At 32.1% G+C, this 17688-nt stretch overlaps 2 protein-coding genes and 1 pseudogene across 2 annotated transcripts; 2 read left to right on the plus strand and 1 right to left on the minus strand.

The window, feature by feature from the left end:
* Positions 1 to 6263: 6263 nt before the first annotated feature.
* Positions 6264 to 7977, plus strand: LOC9327221 (protein TRANSPARENT TESTA 1). Its single transcript, XM_021013148.1, has 2 exons — positions 6264 to 6785; positions 7521 to 7977. Exons 1-2 carry the CDS (start codon positions 6309 to 6311, stop codon positions 7947 to 7949), a joined length of 906 nt encoding a protein of 301 aa, XP_020868807.1. The 5' UTR covers positions 6264 to 6308; the 3' UTR covers positions 7950 to 7977.
* A 3574-nt stretch (positions 7978 to 11551) lies between these two features.
* On the minus strand, positions 11552 to 11992 carry LOC9327222 (S-protein homolog 9). Its single transcript, XM_002893808.2, has one exon. The coding sequence runs from the start codon at positions 11990 to 11992 to the stop codon at positions 11552 to 11554; it is 441 nt and encodes a 146-aa protein (XP_002893854.1).
* A 2129-nt stretch (positions 11993 to 14121) lies between these two features.
* Positions 14122 to 15975, plus strand: LOC110224968 (annotated as a pseudogene).
* Positions 15976 to 17688: the final 1713 nt, after the last annotated feature.

Raw genomic sequence — 17688 nt, forward strand, 5'->3', positions numbered from 1 at the left:
AAAAAGAAAGAGGCGATACCAATTCATTCCCAGGCGACAGTGCAGCGTTTGGGACGTAAACTGCTGCTCGCGTTGTAAGTTGCGTTCAAGGAGCAAGTGCGCGTCAAATTTTCATAGTCAATATATTCACGCTTTGGGAGAGCATTGTATGAAGAAAGATCTACTCCCGCTTTAACAAAATGTGGTGTGAGAGTACCGCGTATGTAGATGGACTTCTTCTTGCCCATGATTAGCTGGTTCTTATATTCCTCAAGATAAGAAGCCAAGATGCACCCATAGTTCACAATATTTCCAAACTCATCTACCGCCATTCCATCGCCATCCTCATTTGCATCCTTTACCAACAAATCTTTTACGCCTTGAAAGATGAAACACATTTCGGAAACCGTATAGAACTCGTTTCACCTCTCCCAAAGAGAGCATGTGTGATAAACTTCAAGGCGTAACGAATTAACAAATGGCGGACGCTCTTTATACTTGCGTTACTACAGAATTTCCCGCTTGCTAGAACGTCCCAAAGGAAGCGGATTCCTTTAAACTTTGGGAAGCTCATTTTGCTTTTTTTCTTAAATCCATAGGCTACATAAAGGTCGGGAATTGATATGGAGTAAGCCTTCGTTTTGACCTTGAAGTTGATGATTCCCTCTTTCGCGATTGGCATCTTTGAGTTCTTAAACGTGTACTCCATGGTGTTAAAGAAATAAATTGTAGGCTCATCGAATGTAGGGTGATCCATATAGGTGAAAGCGCTAAGTCCCATCTTAGTGAAAAACTCTTCAATAGTCTCGAGCAAACTCATCTTCTCTAGGATCTTGCAATTTGCAAATCGCGTTGGAAATGAAGAATGTGGAGAGATGACTTTGTGAGCTTTCTTCTCTTCCGTAGTCCATTGAGCAATAGGTGCACTTTGCGTTTCACTTGTGATCATTGTCTTGGAATGTTTGGGGTTTGCTCTTGTGCCTCTCGCCATTGTGCCAATAAGAAGCATCAAAACCAAGTAAGTAACAAGCGAAGAATCATAGAAAACTATATAGAACAAGTTTCACATTGCTACTAAATTTTTTTAATGAGACGTAATGAAGGTTTCACTAGCAATGTCTACCCCCAACAACAACCAAAATAATCAAGAGAACAATTAATTTCAAACACACGTTCACTTTCTCAAAAATATTCAAGAGACTCAATTTTGTTGAAAAATTGCAAACTACCCTATGAATGAATTGGGATCCAACCATTAAGTAAACTAATGTCTAAAGCATCACAAGAGCAAGACAGGGAGATTAAAAGCCCCAAATTCTAACTAATTTTGCAATTTTCGTCACTTTTTTCACACATGAACCCTAAGACATCAAAATTCTAATTCTCTCAACCAAACATGCAAAATAAGCACCAAAACTCATTACCCAAGGTGTAAAAAGTTTAAAACTAACACAAAACATGTAAATCAAGCACTAAATCAGCCTAGACATCAAACTTCAAAATTTTGCAAACCTTGGAGAAATCATAAAATGTTGAGAGTAGAAGATGTTACCTTGTGAATCCAAGAATGGAGATGCTAAAATCGGATTCTATGGAGAAAAACAAGTGAACTAGAGCTTTGAATTACTAAAAACAAGCAAGAATAGAGAGTTATGTGTTTGAAAAAGATAACAGGTGGGAAGAAGAGAATCGTGAAAGAAAGAAGAAGAAGGAAGAGTGTTCTGGTTTATGGGCTAAACCGGACGAATTCTAGTTTAGTTTCAGTAAACCGGAAAAGTCAAAAGTTGACTTACCTGGATTGGGAACCGGTCGATTGAATGCTCGATTGAGTCCTCTATTGAAAATCCGACGGACCCGCTGGTGTATATTAATCGACCGTTCAATCGACCATGTGGTCGATTCCCTTGCCCATAAATGGTTTTGCTTGCCCATCTTTATTTGAAACAACGTCTTTGAAACTTCATCAAATTAAAATCAAAGCAGAACACAATATTAGATGGTTAGTCTCTTTTGATTTTATTTTATTGAGTTTTGCATTGTTAATAGTTATGTTTTTTTTGAGAAAATAAAAAAATTTGAAAATTTTGAAAAATCCAAAAAAATGCATGTAGCTTTGCATATTCATTTTTTGTTCTACGATTGAGGTCTAGAAACATTTAGTTGCATTTGCATATGTATAGGAGATAATGATTTAATTACCTTGAAGAAATTCAAGCTTAGGATTGAATTTAAAGCTCTTAATCATAGTTAATCATTGCTTGATCATCTTGGAAAAAATGGAAAATCCATACTTAGACCTTTGCGTTTATTCGAAAGCAATTTCTACTTGTGTGAAGCTTACATGACTTTGAAACATCTCTATGGATTTTAAATGCATTCTCATGGTTGTCTAAAAGACTCATTCGGGTTTTTTTATCCACTTCGCCACTCTTTTGTAAACCCGAATGACCATTCTTACATTTATAATGGTTTCCCCTACCCTAAACCTTAACCTTTTCTTTCAAGCATATGATTGATTGTGAGCGAGGCCTCTTGTTTGAAAATGCTATAGATTTTGAAATCTTGAGAGTATTAAGAATGACAAGGTTTTAGCTCTTGTTTTAGCTAGCTTTTGGAACATCTTTGACTAGCTATTAGGTTGGGAATGAAATAGTTAGGTGGTTAGATTGAATATTTGGGATTGAGTTTGGGAAAAAGAAGAAAGAAAAATGAATAGAAAGGTTTGATCATGCAAATTGCAGATAAAGAGTGCCCAGCCCTAATGCAAATAAAGAGTTCCTAGGGAATAAAGTTAAGATAGAAGCTCTAAGTTAAAAGAGAAAGAAAATGTGAAGTTAGTTCCCCAAAAGAAAAGAAATTTACAAAGTTATAAGTAATGGGAGCAAAGAAAAACAATGGAAAGAGATAGAAGAAGAGCTTAGTATTTAAGAGAAATTTTTCCTAGGTAACTACAAATAGAAAGTGATCTTATGGTTGGTGATTTAAAAAGACCAAAGTGTCTAGTGTTTGGGGTTGAAAAGAAGAGGAAAAGAATTTGCAAAAAGGGTAAAAATAGGAGTTTACATCTAAGGCGGGTAGAACAACAAGAGCTTAATTTTGTATGCATAAATTGTTCTTGGTCTTAGATGGATTTCATGATTGTCTAGCATTCCTTTTCATGAGAGAAAGCCACCAAAGTATGAATCTTTTGAAACCACCTCCAAAAACCTTTACCAAAACCGATTGAGAATTATTTACTTTCCATTTGCGAGACCGCGCCAGACACTTGAATGAATGTTAAAGAGATGTTTCAACTTGAGTCTTTACTAATAGTTGGAGATTGAAATAGAATCATGCATTGAAATGAGTATGGAAAAGTACGAAAGAGTATGATGATTGACTCCAGTGAATTTGAACTATCCTTAAGGACTTTGAGTTGAATCCTTTGTTTGATATTTTGTGGCTATGAATCCCCACTTTCAAACTTCTTTTCCATCTTATTTCTTAGCCCTTGCTTGAGGACTAGCAAGAGATAAGTTTGGGGGAGTTGATGTCTAGTGTTTTTGGTTGTTTTAAAGCCTCTTTTCTCTTAGTTTTCATTGCTTTGCATTCATATTTTGGCATATAGTGTTGCATTTGCATTTGCATTTGTTTTTTTTGGGTACATGAGTGGAGCTTGGAGTTTTGGGAATAAATAGAGCAAAAAGGAAGGTAGAAGAAGGCAAAATGGGTAATGAAGGTCAAAGAGGGATCAAGAGGTGAAAGAAGATGTCAAGATGTGGTGAAGAAAGATGATTGAGAAGAGAAGAGGAAGCAATAGACCATCTGGTCGATTGATATGGATCAGAGATACGGACAAGACAACGATCGATCAAGCAATCGACTGATTGCCTCAGGACAAACCAATCGACCAACTGGTCGATTCCATGGTCGATTGACATATATCAGGGCTACGGACAACACTTCAATCGATCACTTGATCGATCGATTGCTCTTCCCAATAGACCAAGTGGTCAATTGGGTGTCTAAACCGCGTCAAAACCTGGTTTGTTCCGGGTTGACCCGGTTTTTTTTCCCTTTTCTATATATACTCTTAACCTAGTTTTATAAAGGACATGCTTTGTTGAGAGATCAAAAACTTCTCTTAAGGTTTCTTTTTAAGTTTTTGTATGAATCTTTGGTTTTGTTTAGTTTTGAATCCGAATTTCTCTTTTTATATCTTATCTACTTTCTCTAATTATGATTTCACAAAGATCAAACTTATTGCTTTGTCTAATCATGATCATGAATGAGTAGTCATTTAGAGTTCTTGGGATGAGGTAGATTAGGATGGTTTAGATGTTGGGTTATGGAGTTTAGGGCTAGATTACTTAAGATCCTTACTTATTGGTTGTTTATAAAACTAGATTAGCCTTAATCATGTTGACTTAGACTTTAGGAATTTCATGCCCGAAAGGTGTTCGATGAAATTCCCGAACCAAAACCTTTAAGTGCTTTACATTCCTTACCTTAGGAAATTGTTGACTAGGGTGTTAAGTGGCTAGATAGACTTGTTTATAATGCTTGTTAGTCAATTGATTGCCTTTGGAAGAAGTTGATGATTAATTGATTAGTAAATGGACAAATGTCATGGAAATGTGTTAGTGTTGCTTAGTGTTCTATGGCCTAGGAATCGCTGCTTATTAGAAGTTGTTTGAAGCTCCATAATCCACTTCTTTATCATTCCTAATCAATTCCATTTAACCCGAGAATTTGCTTTTAGTTATCGCCTAGTAGCTTGTTATTTTTCCGCTTTGTTTACTTTTGAAACTTGTTAGTCTTTTGCATTTTACTTTCATTTGTCTTGTTTTGCATTTGATTGTTATTTACTTTGTTAGTCAAGTTTACAAAACTCAAATATCTTATTAGCCTAGATTATAAGCAATCTCGTGCATTCTTTTTGTGTTGATTAATTGCAAATTGAGGTTCGATATTTAATTGAGTAAAGTACTACACCATTTTGCGTCGATAGGTTTTGGGAAATCAAACACTACAAGAAAAACTTCTATGTATATAAACTAAAAAAGTTTGAATCCACTAAATTATACGAGGAAATCGATTAGAAAATCAAAATTTTATTATACATTGAAGTTAAATATTTTAATAAAGAAACTTAATTAATCAACATGTTCGTAATAGTAGCCATAGTTGATCAGCAAAATAGCGGACACAAAAGAAAATATTTCTAATTTGACATTCTTATGATAGTTTTTGGGGAAGATTATAATTCTAGTTTCAATAAAAATAAGTAAAAGAAATGTATTCATCACACGAAGTAGTAGTAATAATTCACTAGTATGAATGTTGAATTGTGGAGACCCGATCTAGTATTTGACTAGCAGAGTTCAAAGATAAGTACTAAGTTAATAACCTTGCAATATTACTTAGCAAAGCAATTCATTTAGCGAAACGTGTACATGTTCTATAAAACCAAATTAATATCTAAATCTTGAATTGTAGCCTATTATTTAATTAAAAATTTTCTCTTATTGGTATGTCAAATCTAGTGTTTACAAAACTAGAGGTGTTGACCGTTAGAGAGAATTAAACAACTTACATACATACAAAACATAAGCCAAAAAGTAATAATAATGCATCTTCCATAATAATAATTAAATAAATTCAACATTAGCATTCATTCCATTACCCAAATCCGAAATTTCATTGATTAAAATTAATACAATTGTATGGTAGAAAACCTAAAAGCTTACGTAAATGCCAAAGATAGTCAAAACCCTGCAATGACAAAGTTGCCAAATCTTGAAGAGTTTGGTCCACAAAATTTAAGGTTATTGGCTTCCCACTCTATTTATAGGCAAAGAGATGAGACAGAGAAGATTAAATTACTTCTTAACAAAGGTTGTTTTCACTCAACCACATGCATTCTCAAGTGTCTGCTCCTCACATTCCCCAAGATTCCCATTTACTCACTTCTCTATTTGGTACGTAAAGTCACAAATATGATTCTAAATTATGTTATTCATTATTCGTTTTGTTCACACTTACTTTCAACTTTCGTAAACCTATATAGATCATCCAATATTATTCAGTAAATTCGATATTTATGATCAATCTTTATTCTCGCAGTTTAAAGGAGACGATTGATACGTGGGATCTACTTACGTATCTGCATGATTATTAGTTATAAAAGTTATTGAAAACATTAAATTACTTTCATAGAGAGCAATCATTATATAAAGCTAAGTTAACTATTTTTTATATAGTCGAGCTTAAGAAAAAAAAAAATGAATTCCCTAAACAAACATTCCCAAATTTTTTCATCACTCTCCAACCACTATTCACCACATTCAATGGAGTCACCACTATACGAGATATCCTCAAGCTCTTCTTCTGAAAAACCTAGACACCATTTCCAATCCCTTGATCTCTTCCCTAACCTCAACCAAAACTCTTGTAACAACAATAACCTAATTGAGCCTTTACCGCTTATTGATCGGATAAACTTGAACTCAAACCTAGACCTAAACCCTAAGCCCTTGTATGCGGAAGAAGGAGAGCAAGAGGAGGAAGAAGAAGAAGAGGACGGTGAAGTGGACGTGAACTTACACATCGGCCTTCCTGGTTTTGGTAAATCAAGCGATGGTGCTAAAGAGCTGAAGAAGAAAAATGGGAAGGAGATCGCCACATATGATGCCGGAAAAGACATTGAGAATGAAGTTTCCGGCAAGGCATACTGGATCCCGGCGCCGGAGCAAATTCTCATAGGCTTCACTCATTTTTCTTGCCATGTGTGCTTCAAGACATTCAATCGTTACAATAATCTTCAGGTACGATTCATGAATATATCTCATGCGCATTGGTTAATTATCCATGCATAACAAAGTATAATAAATTCATATTCAACTTATATAGTTATATCTCCGCATATTATTCATATACATAACTATGAATCTATTTGAAAAATGCTAAACAACCAGGAGTTAATTACTTTTTTTTTTTTAAATATCTGGTAGTACATATTTTAATGGTAATATTTTCATGAAAATATTTCATCAAAGCTTTTTACGTTTATTGAAAGTATTACTTAAATTTGAATATTAAAAACTTGAAATTAAATTGTTTACTCAAATTTGATTGACTATAATTTTTTTTTTAGTTTTCTCATATATTTTTTTAGTTTTATAGTAGTCAAAGAATTTCACTCAAACTTAAATACACAGATTTCCTAAATGAAACACTGGTCGGTCAATAATATGATTTAATGAATTTATTTCATTTTATTACTTATGCAAATCTTGTTTTTTTTTTTTTTTTTTTGACTCCTAAATAATATTGACTATAATTTTAAATAGTTTTTAATAGGTTTCTCACATATTATTCAATTTTAGTTGAATAGTAGTCAAAAGATTTCTTCAAACTAAATTACACAGATTTATTAAAATGAAACACTAGATATGATCGATCAATAATATGATTTTGAACCATATTGTTTCATTTTATTACTTATGCAAACCTTGTTTCTTTGTTTTTTGTTGACTCCTAAATAATATGAATGAACGTAGATGCACATGTGGGGACATGGTTCACAATACAGAAAAGGACCAGAGTCACTGAAAGGCACGCAGCCACGAGCCATGTTAGGGATCCCTTGTTACTGCTGCGTCGAAGGGTGTAGGAACCACATTGACCATCCTCGTTCCAAGCCACTCAAAGACTTTAGAACGCTCCAAACGCACTACAAACGCAAACACGGCCACAAACCCTTCTCGTGTCGCATTTGCGGTAAGCTTTTGGCTGTCAAGGGCGATTGGCGAACACATGAGAAGAACTGTGGGAAACGTTGGGTTTGCGTTTGCGGTTCTGATTTTAAACACAAACGTTCCCTTAAGGACCATGTTAAAGCTTTTGGGCCTGGTCATGGGCCTTATCCGACTGGTTTGTTTGAAGAGCAGGCTTCTAATTCATCTGTCTCCGAGACTTTGTTCTTTTAAATTTGGGCATCTTTCTTCTCTTATTTTATTTTATTTTATTTGCTTATGGACCATTTATTTACTTTAGAATAATAATATGTGGTACCTAATTGTTTCGAATTAGGAATACGAAGTGTACCATTATATGTTTCATCTCTATATTAATTAATAACAGAAAAGTATAATTGATAAAATAGCCTTCATTTTCTATATTAATTACATGATCTAAAATATTGTGTTTTAGATTTTGTTATTCGTTTTCTAAAATATTGTGTTTTTCCGTTACATTGATTGTGTATGTGTGAGTTTTTTTTATGTGTTAGTCATGATCTAGCAGAGGGAAAGCTCGATTATTAACATACCTTTAAATCATTAGGCCTTGAATGGTTGTAGATTCTACTAGTTTTTGGATTTTGTTTTTCAAAAACCCATTTTTTCTCCATTCAACATTTTAATCAAAATAGATTTTCTAAAAAATAGGAAAACCAGTTTTTACCTTTTCTTTACAATAGTGATTTTAAAGGGGCTGAGAGTTAATTTTCCAGATTTCAAAAGAATGTTTCTTAACTTCTAGCGAAATCTTTTATTCCATTAGTAGGCAAATGTTTCTGGAGGCTCTTTATATGTAATGTTGTTGTGTTTTTCTCAGTTTTTTTTTCCTTGTTTTGATATGTTTATAACAATTTCTTGGTTTTCTTTAACGCATAGTTGATAAAGCATATTGTTGTGTTCTGATTGTGATATGAAACTATAGTTCACCTTGGTGTTTCTACTATTGTTTAGAAAACAAAGAAGCACCGCAAGATGTATTATTCTTTCCCCGAAATTTACTACTGTTCCATGTCAAATGTAATTCATGAACTAAATGACACAAATAATTGCTTTTAGCATTCGATATTTCTCACAATGATCCTATGACTCTATTTTGTGATAGCAAACCAGTTTAGCATATTACAATTAATCCAGCTTTTAACGAACACATGAACCATATTAAAATTAATATTTGTCATTCGGTTCGCAATAACTCGCACATATCCTCTTGTGAGAATCTTTGGTCCATGTTGGACATTTTTAATTTGTATGCTCGAACATGAAAGAAAATATTAGGAGTATCCTAGTAAAGAAGATATTGTACTTATCTAAATAGGAAATTAGCATTTTCTATTAGTTTAACTTAGTTTAATCTTTTGCATAAATACATGTATGTATCATCAATAAGATTCGAACTTCCAATTCATAATATTGACACTTGTAAACAGAAAACATAGAAATTGATTTTAAATCAGTCAGCTCATATTATAAATTAGTTATTTAAAAGTTAGAGATTAGTTTAGCATAAAGTATTAACTAGATACTAGATTTTAACCCGCGGTACACCGCGGGATGATTTAATTTTAAAGTTAATATAAAAATATTTTGTAAATTATATCTCCTTATAACATATTTATTTATATTATAGTTTACAATTGTTATTAAGTAACGGTATACCATGAGTCCACGAGACAATTATTAATAAACTGAGGATTTAATCAGTATTAAAGCGGTATATAAATATAGATTCAAATTCGTCCGCCATATAAATCCTTTCCGAAATATAACCCATTCCGTAATTTCTTAACCCGTCCCGTGATTTGATTTTATTTTAAAATTTAATGATTATTTTTTATATATAAAAGTTTACAAATCATATCATTCTCTAAGACATTTATATTTTAATAAATTGAAGATTTAATATGTATTAAAGCGGCATGTTAATGATATTTTAAAATTTTATAAATATTGTTATTAAGGGCCTGATTGGTAACAGCTGTAGCTTTACATTTTTTGATGTAGAAATATGACTGTAGGTTTATTTGCTGTGGCTGTAGATTTTATTGCTGTAGTATTTTGGCTGTAGAATTTAAAATTTTGGAAAGTTGAAAATTATGTGCTTTAGGAAAAAAGGCTTTCTACAGCCAAAAAAATGAATTAAGGAAATATTTTGGCTGTGAAAAAAAAAAGGAAAGCCAAAGCTTCTAAAGCTTGATTGGATGTATTTCAAATCTTTAGAAATTTTTGTGCTTTGTAAAGACTCTAAAGCACTTGCCAATCAGGCCCTAAGTAACATTATACCACAAGACAATTTTTGGTTTTATACATTCTTTTCTAAATGAGACTGATTTAATATGTGTAATATTGGTGGTATTAAAAAAAAAGATTTAATCCGTATTGAAGCGGCGGATTAATGATATTTTAATTTTTTTATTATTGTTGATTCAAAAACCCGTCCCGCCAAATCCGTCTGGCAAAAAAACTCATTTATTTTATTAATGTTGATCTTATTTATGATATGATTCTGAATCATTGTCTAAATATTTTAATCGATGTAGAACGTTGAACACACATTTTCGTCAATTAGATAATATATGTCCGTTTTTAAAATTTCGAATCACAGTATATGCAGAAAAAAATTGATTTTTTTTTTACTTTATGTATTATATGATGATTCAAAATAGTTAAAAACAAATCAAACAAAGTTGATAGGAGAATCATAATTCTAAATCTTAATCAAATCTTCTAAATATCTAAATTATTAAATATGGAATATCCGGTGTATGAGTGGGGCTAAATATAACCCGACCCAACAAATTTTTTGTGAAGTATTTTTTGAAAAGGATCGGATATCCAAATAACCCGAGAGTATTTTTACCCACCAGTCACCAAAGTGTTGCAAAAATACTAGTATAGATATAAAGGTTTGTGGGGATGTGTCTTTAGTCAAGTGGTTAAGTCCACTTGACTCCGCCTTCCCCACCGGAGTTCGACTCCACTAAGTCGCGTTACTCCGCGTAGTAGGGATTGGCTATGGATCGGGCCTTGTCGATCCAAAGATATCAAAAAAAAAAAAAGATATATAAAGGTTTGTAAATTTATATATCTCTATACAATTAATCAAGGAAAAATATTTAAGAGAACAACTTTTAATACGTAAAATATTTTACGAATCTTTATCTCAAATACAACACAACTTCTAAGATATTAACTGTTGATCCACATTAAATCTCTAACTGTTCTTGACTATTCTATTTGGATAATACTCAAGTCAACATTCGTTGATTATTCTATTTTGATCAAAATATGTTTTACGCAGTGTTCTAAAAAGCGGTCTAGGCGGTCGCCTAGGCCCCGACTAGGCGCTAGGCTCTCATGCGACGCCTAGATAACCGCCTTGACCGCCTAAAATTATATAGAACTTGTTTAATGTATTTTTTCAATTTCAATTAGAGTTTTATATATATATATATAGTTATAAATATTTATATATTGTTTAATATAAATATAAATAAATGTCTTATTTAGTTTTTGTTTATAATTTCATAATTTTTAGTTTTATATATATATTTTATATAAATTTTATATATAATATCATATTTATAATGTTTTATGTTATAAACGTCTAAACCGTCTTAAAAATCGCCTAGGCTCCGATTAAGCGTTCTAGGCGCTAGGCACTGGGTCACCGCCCTTTTAGCGCCTAGCGCTTTCTTGAACCCTGGTTTTACGTTACACATATATAAAATAAATGGGATTATAATCTTTTTATTCCATTAGGTATATATTCCATACACACAAGATATGAACATTTAAAACAAAGATGGTGGTCTAACTTTTATTTTTTTGCGTAATGAAATATCCTTCCACTTATACTCTAATTTGGGAATTTGTTTACCATGTGTGAAGTAAATCCCATCTTCTCTAGCATCCCAAAAATTCATCTTACCATGATGAACTATGAGACCACCACTTTTATATGCTCTGAACTTTGCAAAAAAGTTGTAATTGATTCCCTGCCATAGTTGGCAATCAATTTTGGTTTTGAAAATACTGTCATTAAACCTAATATTGTATGTTTGTCCAGGGTTCAAAAAGTGGATGCCTAGGTCATCTTCGTCTGAGAGACAATGAATCTTCAGAATATTTTTCGGGAGAAGAGAGTTCTTGAAATGTACGGAATTTTTCATTTTCGCATTACTAAATCCTATACATAATGCAATTACAACCATGACACATGAGAGGCGATTCATTGTTATGATCGATAGATGCTATTTTATTTTTAGGGGTGATATGTATCAAAAATATATATATAATTCTGATTTATATAAAGATACCAAATTATAATATATATATATATATATATATATAAAGGTAAATTTATTGTAGCAAAAGTTAAGAAAATCATTTGGAAATGTATTAAATTAGAGAATAATGGTATAAGAGTATTGGTCAAAGCAATTGTTTTTCAATTACATCTCTATACTATTAAAAGAGAAGTACAAATATAAATGGGTCGGGTCAAAATCAGAAAATTGACCCGAAATTCTGAAATCGGATCTTTGAAATTTTTTTGCAATATAAATTCGAACTAATAATGAAAAATCGAACTAAAATCAAATGTTTATGGAAATCAAATAAAATTTGATTGTACTTATGGTAACTAATTATAAAATCATATTCCGAACAATATTATACATTAATTACGTATAATATATTTGTTCATATACATTTAGAACTAATTCCATAATAATCAACGTTTTCTCATTAATTTTGCTTATTTTAGCCAGTTATCATTAATTAAAAGATATCTTACTTGCTTCTAGAGATTTCTAGAAAATTTATCACAACTAACCCATCTATTTTATAAATTAAATATATTTTTTTTTAGTTTAGTCATGTAAATTAAATAGATATGAAATCTATGTAACTAATTTTAATTTAATTAGATTAAATCGAAATTATGGTATTTTCATACTTATAGCTTACCAAAGAAGTTTAATTTTCAAATTATAAAGATTTCTTGAATATGATTTTTAGAATTATTCAACAAGATGATAAATATTTATTAAATTTTGTGAATCATGAAAAATATTAATTATTTTTTAATCATTATATTTCACCTTTCAATCTCTCATCTAACAAATAAGATACATATTCTATTATTCCTATGTCCAAACTCCATTGTGTTGTATGACTAAATAATATTTCCATTAGCTGTCAAAACGAGTTGATTCATCCCGTTAAGCCTGTTTTGCAATAGAGAAAATATATTTTGGCATGTAGTTAGTCTGTCCGCACGACCCGCGGGTAGCATATATGAAACACAAACCCGTCGCGTGAATGTATGCTGATTTGCGGGGTTATCCGTGGATTTTGTTTAAATAATTTTAGAGTAACCAAAATTTAAAATTTTACTAAAATAAATAAATTAGAAAAAATTTAGAGATTATAATCTTATATATCATTATATTTATAAATATTATAATTTCATTTATTAAAAGTTTTTTAAACTACCACATGTTGAATAAATTATATTTTTATCAATAAATACTATCATGCGGGTTGATCCGCTAACTCGCGGATGAAAACCGATGACCCACTGCGAATCAATCCATGTGGCCCGCTTATTTGCGGGTTTAATATATTTTCCCAAATCTGCTCAATAGTGAGATGATTTGGGCTCGACCCACGGTTTTTGACCTATTTTGACTGCTTTAATTCTCATGATTCGTCTAATTTTTGAATTCTAAAACATAAAATTCCATTTTGTAAATCATAATTAATATGATTGGTTTAATTATAAACAATTTAATATTTTCTTTACAATTTGTTATTAGGAATATTTATAAGTACACTACTCGATTCGTTCTACTAAAAATACGCACAATATTAAAATCAACGTATGTAAATCAATATTCTCCCGCGGTAGTATTAGTTAAAAATTGATTCCTCGATTGGTTACTCAATCTAGGTAAAAAATGTTTGCAAAAGTAATATCCAAAATTCTGGTCAAAGTAACATCTTCCTTGGATCTTTTGACCATTTAATTTAATTTTGTACTAATTTTTCTTTTTTTTTACGTTAGACATCAAATTAAGTCGGATAGATCATGTATAGCTCCAAAAAAACAGTTTGAGCTTTTAGGCCTCAACTTCTTCGGCTGAACCCTCACGTCGATTTTCAGGGAGATATCATATGGGTTGAAATTTTTTAGTGTTTATTAGTTTATTGAATACTAATTTAAAATATTTTTGCTGTATTTTTTTATATTTCTAATCATCGAAAATGATTTTCAAAATAAGAATATAGTGTTTTAAAAAATTCAATATATTTGGCCAATTTAATCTTGATATTAAACATATATGTAATATATTATAAAACGTAAATAAAAATGATGGAGATAATATCTAATATCTTTAGTGGAAGATATTTGATTTAAAGAAATATTTATAAATCTTTATCAGAAGTGTGGAAAACATTAATATGTATAAATCTATAAAAAAATATAGGAAGATAATATTAAAAAGGAATCAGTTAATATCACGAGTTATACACAGACGTGATCGTCGTTAATGCTTGATTGACCTGCGTCGTTGCTTCAAACTCTTTGTTTGGTTCCTGAGGAAAACATAAAACAAACACTTAGAATCTCTCACGCCTTGTTGTCTTTTCGATGTTTTCTCGTGTCTGGTTTTGGCTTTGTGGCCTTGGCAAAAAACAATTGAAATTCCAAAAGGGACCGGATAGGTTAAGTCAATTGCCTGATGCTTTGCTCTTAGAAATATTGTCGTTACTACCAACGGAAGATGTTGTGGCCACAATGATTCCATCTAAATGTTGGAGATTCCTTTGGATGATGGTGCCAAGACTTGTATACGATGATAGCTATAAGAATATACAAAGATTTTCGCGCTTTGTAGATAAGTCTTTGGTTTTGCACAAGGCTCCAATTCTCGAAACTTTGCATTTTAAACTTGGTAAAACATGTCGTGATGAAGATATTCCAAAGTGTATTAGAGCTGCTGATAAAAGCTCTGTGCGTGAAGTCATTATCGAGATCGATAGTTCTTCTAGACCAGCTCCACTCATACTTCCAAAGAGTTTGTACACGGAGTGTAGAATGCTAGTGACATTGGAACTTAATAATGTGATTCTTGTGGATGCTTCTTCACATGTGTCTTTCCCTTCCCTCAAATCATTGGTTCTTGTATCCGTGAAGTACCCCGGTGACGAATTTCTGAGTAGTCTTTTATCCAATTGTCATGTTCTTGAAGACTTGGTTTTGGAACAATGCCCAGATGACAATGTGATTACTTTCACCATTAGAGTTCCTTCTCTAAAGAGTTTAGTCTTGCAAACATCACGACATATATATGAAGATGATGATCCTCATGGATGTGTGATAGATGCTCCTTCTTTGGAATACTTGGATATTTGTGATGATGATGGTGAATTTTGTTTCATTGAGAATCAAATGCTTAAGATGGAAGAGGCAGATATTGATATCTCTTATTACATTCTGGCTGGGAATATTCTAGGGTCTATTGCTTCTGCCAAGCGTCTCGATTTATGTTTACTCCCTTCAAAGGTATACTTTTTTTGGTTACCTACCTCATGTACTCTTTATCTTGTTACCGGAATCAGATTATATATATGGCTAAGTATTAATCTAACAAAAAAATTTCTAGTGATAAAATATGTTGTTTCTTATGCAGGATGAATATCCTGTCTTCTACTCTCTTGTAACTTTAAACATATGCACATGTCACACAGAATGGGTGGATCTACTAATGTGTATGCTAAGAGTTTCCCCTAATTTGCGAGGTCTCGAACTTAACTTGGTACATACATCTAAACATGAATTGTTCATTTTCCTTGACCATGTATATATATATATGTTGTTTTAACCTAATCTACTTATATCAGTGCCATGATCTGACTGACGAATCGCTTGCGTGCTGGAATGAACCAAGCTTAGTTCCAGTATGTCTATTATCGAGTCTTGAAAATCTCGAGTGGGAACAATATGATGGAACTGAAGTTGAGGAAGAAGTAGCAGCATTCATCTTAAGAAACGCAAACTGTTTAAAAAAGGCAACTATCTCCTCTAACTCCACTGACCCTAACAAGAAACTTGAGATGATCAAGGTGTTGTCATTGTCACCAAGGGGTTCACGTACTTGTCAGCTTCTATTTGATTGAAGTTGTGGTCTATTACTAAAATATCGTTTGGTTGGTGTTTGATTTAATTTACAAAATAAGATACTAATGTTATAAACAATAGGGTTTTGGGATTGTTCTTTCTGTTATTGATCAACTGTACAAGATACAACATATATATAGGGATACCACATTAGGGTTTAGTTTAAAGATTAGGTCTTCTAGAACCTACTAATGGGCCATATAATGGGCAGCCACATATTACATTAATTATTCATAACACTCCCCCTTGGATGACCATTATAAAAATATGGTCTCAAATGCGCATGTGAGATGCTACCTCATTAAAAACCTTACCAGAAAAACTCAATGGGAAAAACCATGGTTAAAGGAAAAAGAGTGCAGCGCGCTTTTACTCCCCCTCATGAGTAGATCACTTGAATCTTTGAGATAACGCGATCAGATATGATGAAGTAACTTCTTGAAAGTTGTTGCTGGAAACGTCTTGGTAAATTGGTTCGCCAAATCTTCACTTGAACGAATTTGTAGGACACGTACATCACCATTCTTCTGTAGTTCATTGGTCTCGTAGGTGGATCATCTTGATCATTATCTTTGTTTCTCACGAACTCATTAATGTATGTTAACAAATTTGAAGAATGATAGTCTTTCATCATTGGAATCACAACATTTCTCTTTATGTGTGTTTATCATTCGCGTGTTCTTTGTTGTCTCGTTAAAAACTTTTCATGGAAAAACCCAATGGGATAAAAACCATGATAAGGGAAAAAAAGTACAACCACGCACATAATCATATTTCTCCCCTTGGAATCATCATCTTCAAGATATGCATTCCAGTCATATATATCAACTTTTCGGGAATCACTATATTCGGAAACTTAGTGAACAAACTGGTATGATTGTCATATAACCTCTCGGGTCTTTGAACTTCTAGTTCATAATATCTCTTTCAGATGGAAGATTATTTCATTGTCTACTTAGACTTCAGGTCCAAATAATATTTTGCATACAGTCTTCTAAACTTTTATCTTTTACATATGAGTTATGCATACTCTCCTTGTAAAACTTACTATTTTAGCTTTCTTTCTTATTATGGTTCTTCTGGACCAAATATAAGTGAGCATTTTCCATGTAAAATTCTGCAAAGATCTTTGAAATAATATCTCTTTTGCTAGATGTCCAATTTATAATTCCGAGAAATTTCATGAAGACTCGGATTATTCCATAATCTGATTTCTACATCTTCTTAAAGAATGATTTCATCTAAAATTCTTTCATCAAGTAAATCACTGTATATGAAATCTCTACAGGAGATCCGATAATATTTAAATCATCAACGTACATTGTACTTATTCTTGTAGCCTTCTTTTAACAAGTACCAACTAAGGCAATTATCTTATATGCCCCGATGTTTCAATTCACAACAATATCAATTTAATTTCGCATATATAGTTATGTTCTCGAGAACTATAATTTGTTGCTTCTGGCAATAGAATCCTTCGGGGTAACTTCCATCTTTCAGGGCTTTTATGACATTTTAAGACCTTTTGAATCAAGTCTTTCTCACATTGTCAAACAGATAAGGGATTTATATAGTTGCATCCACCACATGAGAGTATATCTCTTTCTCTTAAATTTCATGTCTTGTGAGAATTATTTTTCGCCACTAAACGTGCTTTATATCTCAGAAAGATCCACTTATCTCCCACTAGTTTTACACCTTCAAGTGTACGGACTTCTAGTCCAAATACATTCTCTTCAAGAG

This window comes from Arabidopsis lyrata, assembly GCF_000004255.2.
Source record: "Arabidopsis lyrata subsp. lyrata unplaced genomic scaffold ARALYscaffold_1, whole genome shotgun sequence".
NCBI lineage: Eukaryota > Viridiplantae > Streptophyta > Magnoliopsida > Brassicales > Brassicaceae > Arabidopsis > Arabidopsis lyrata.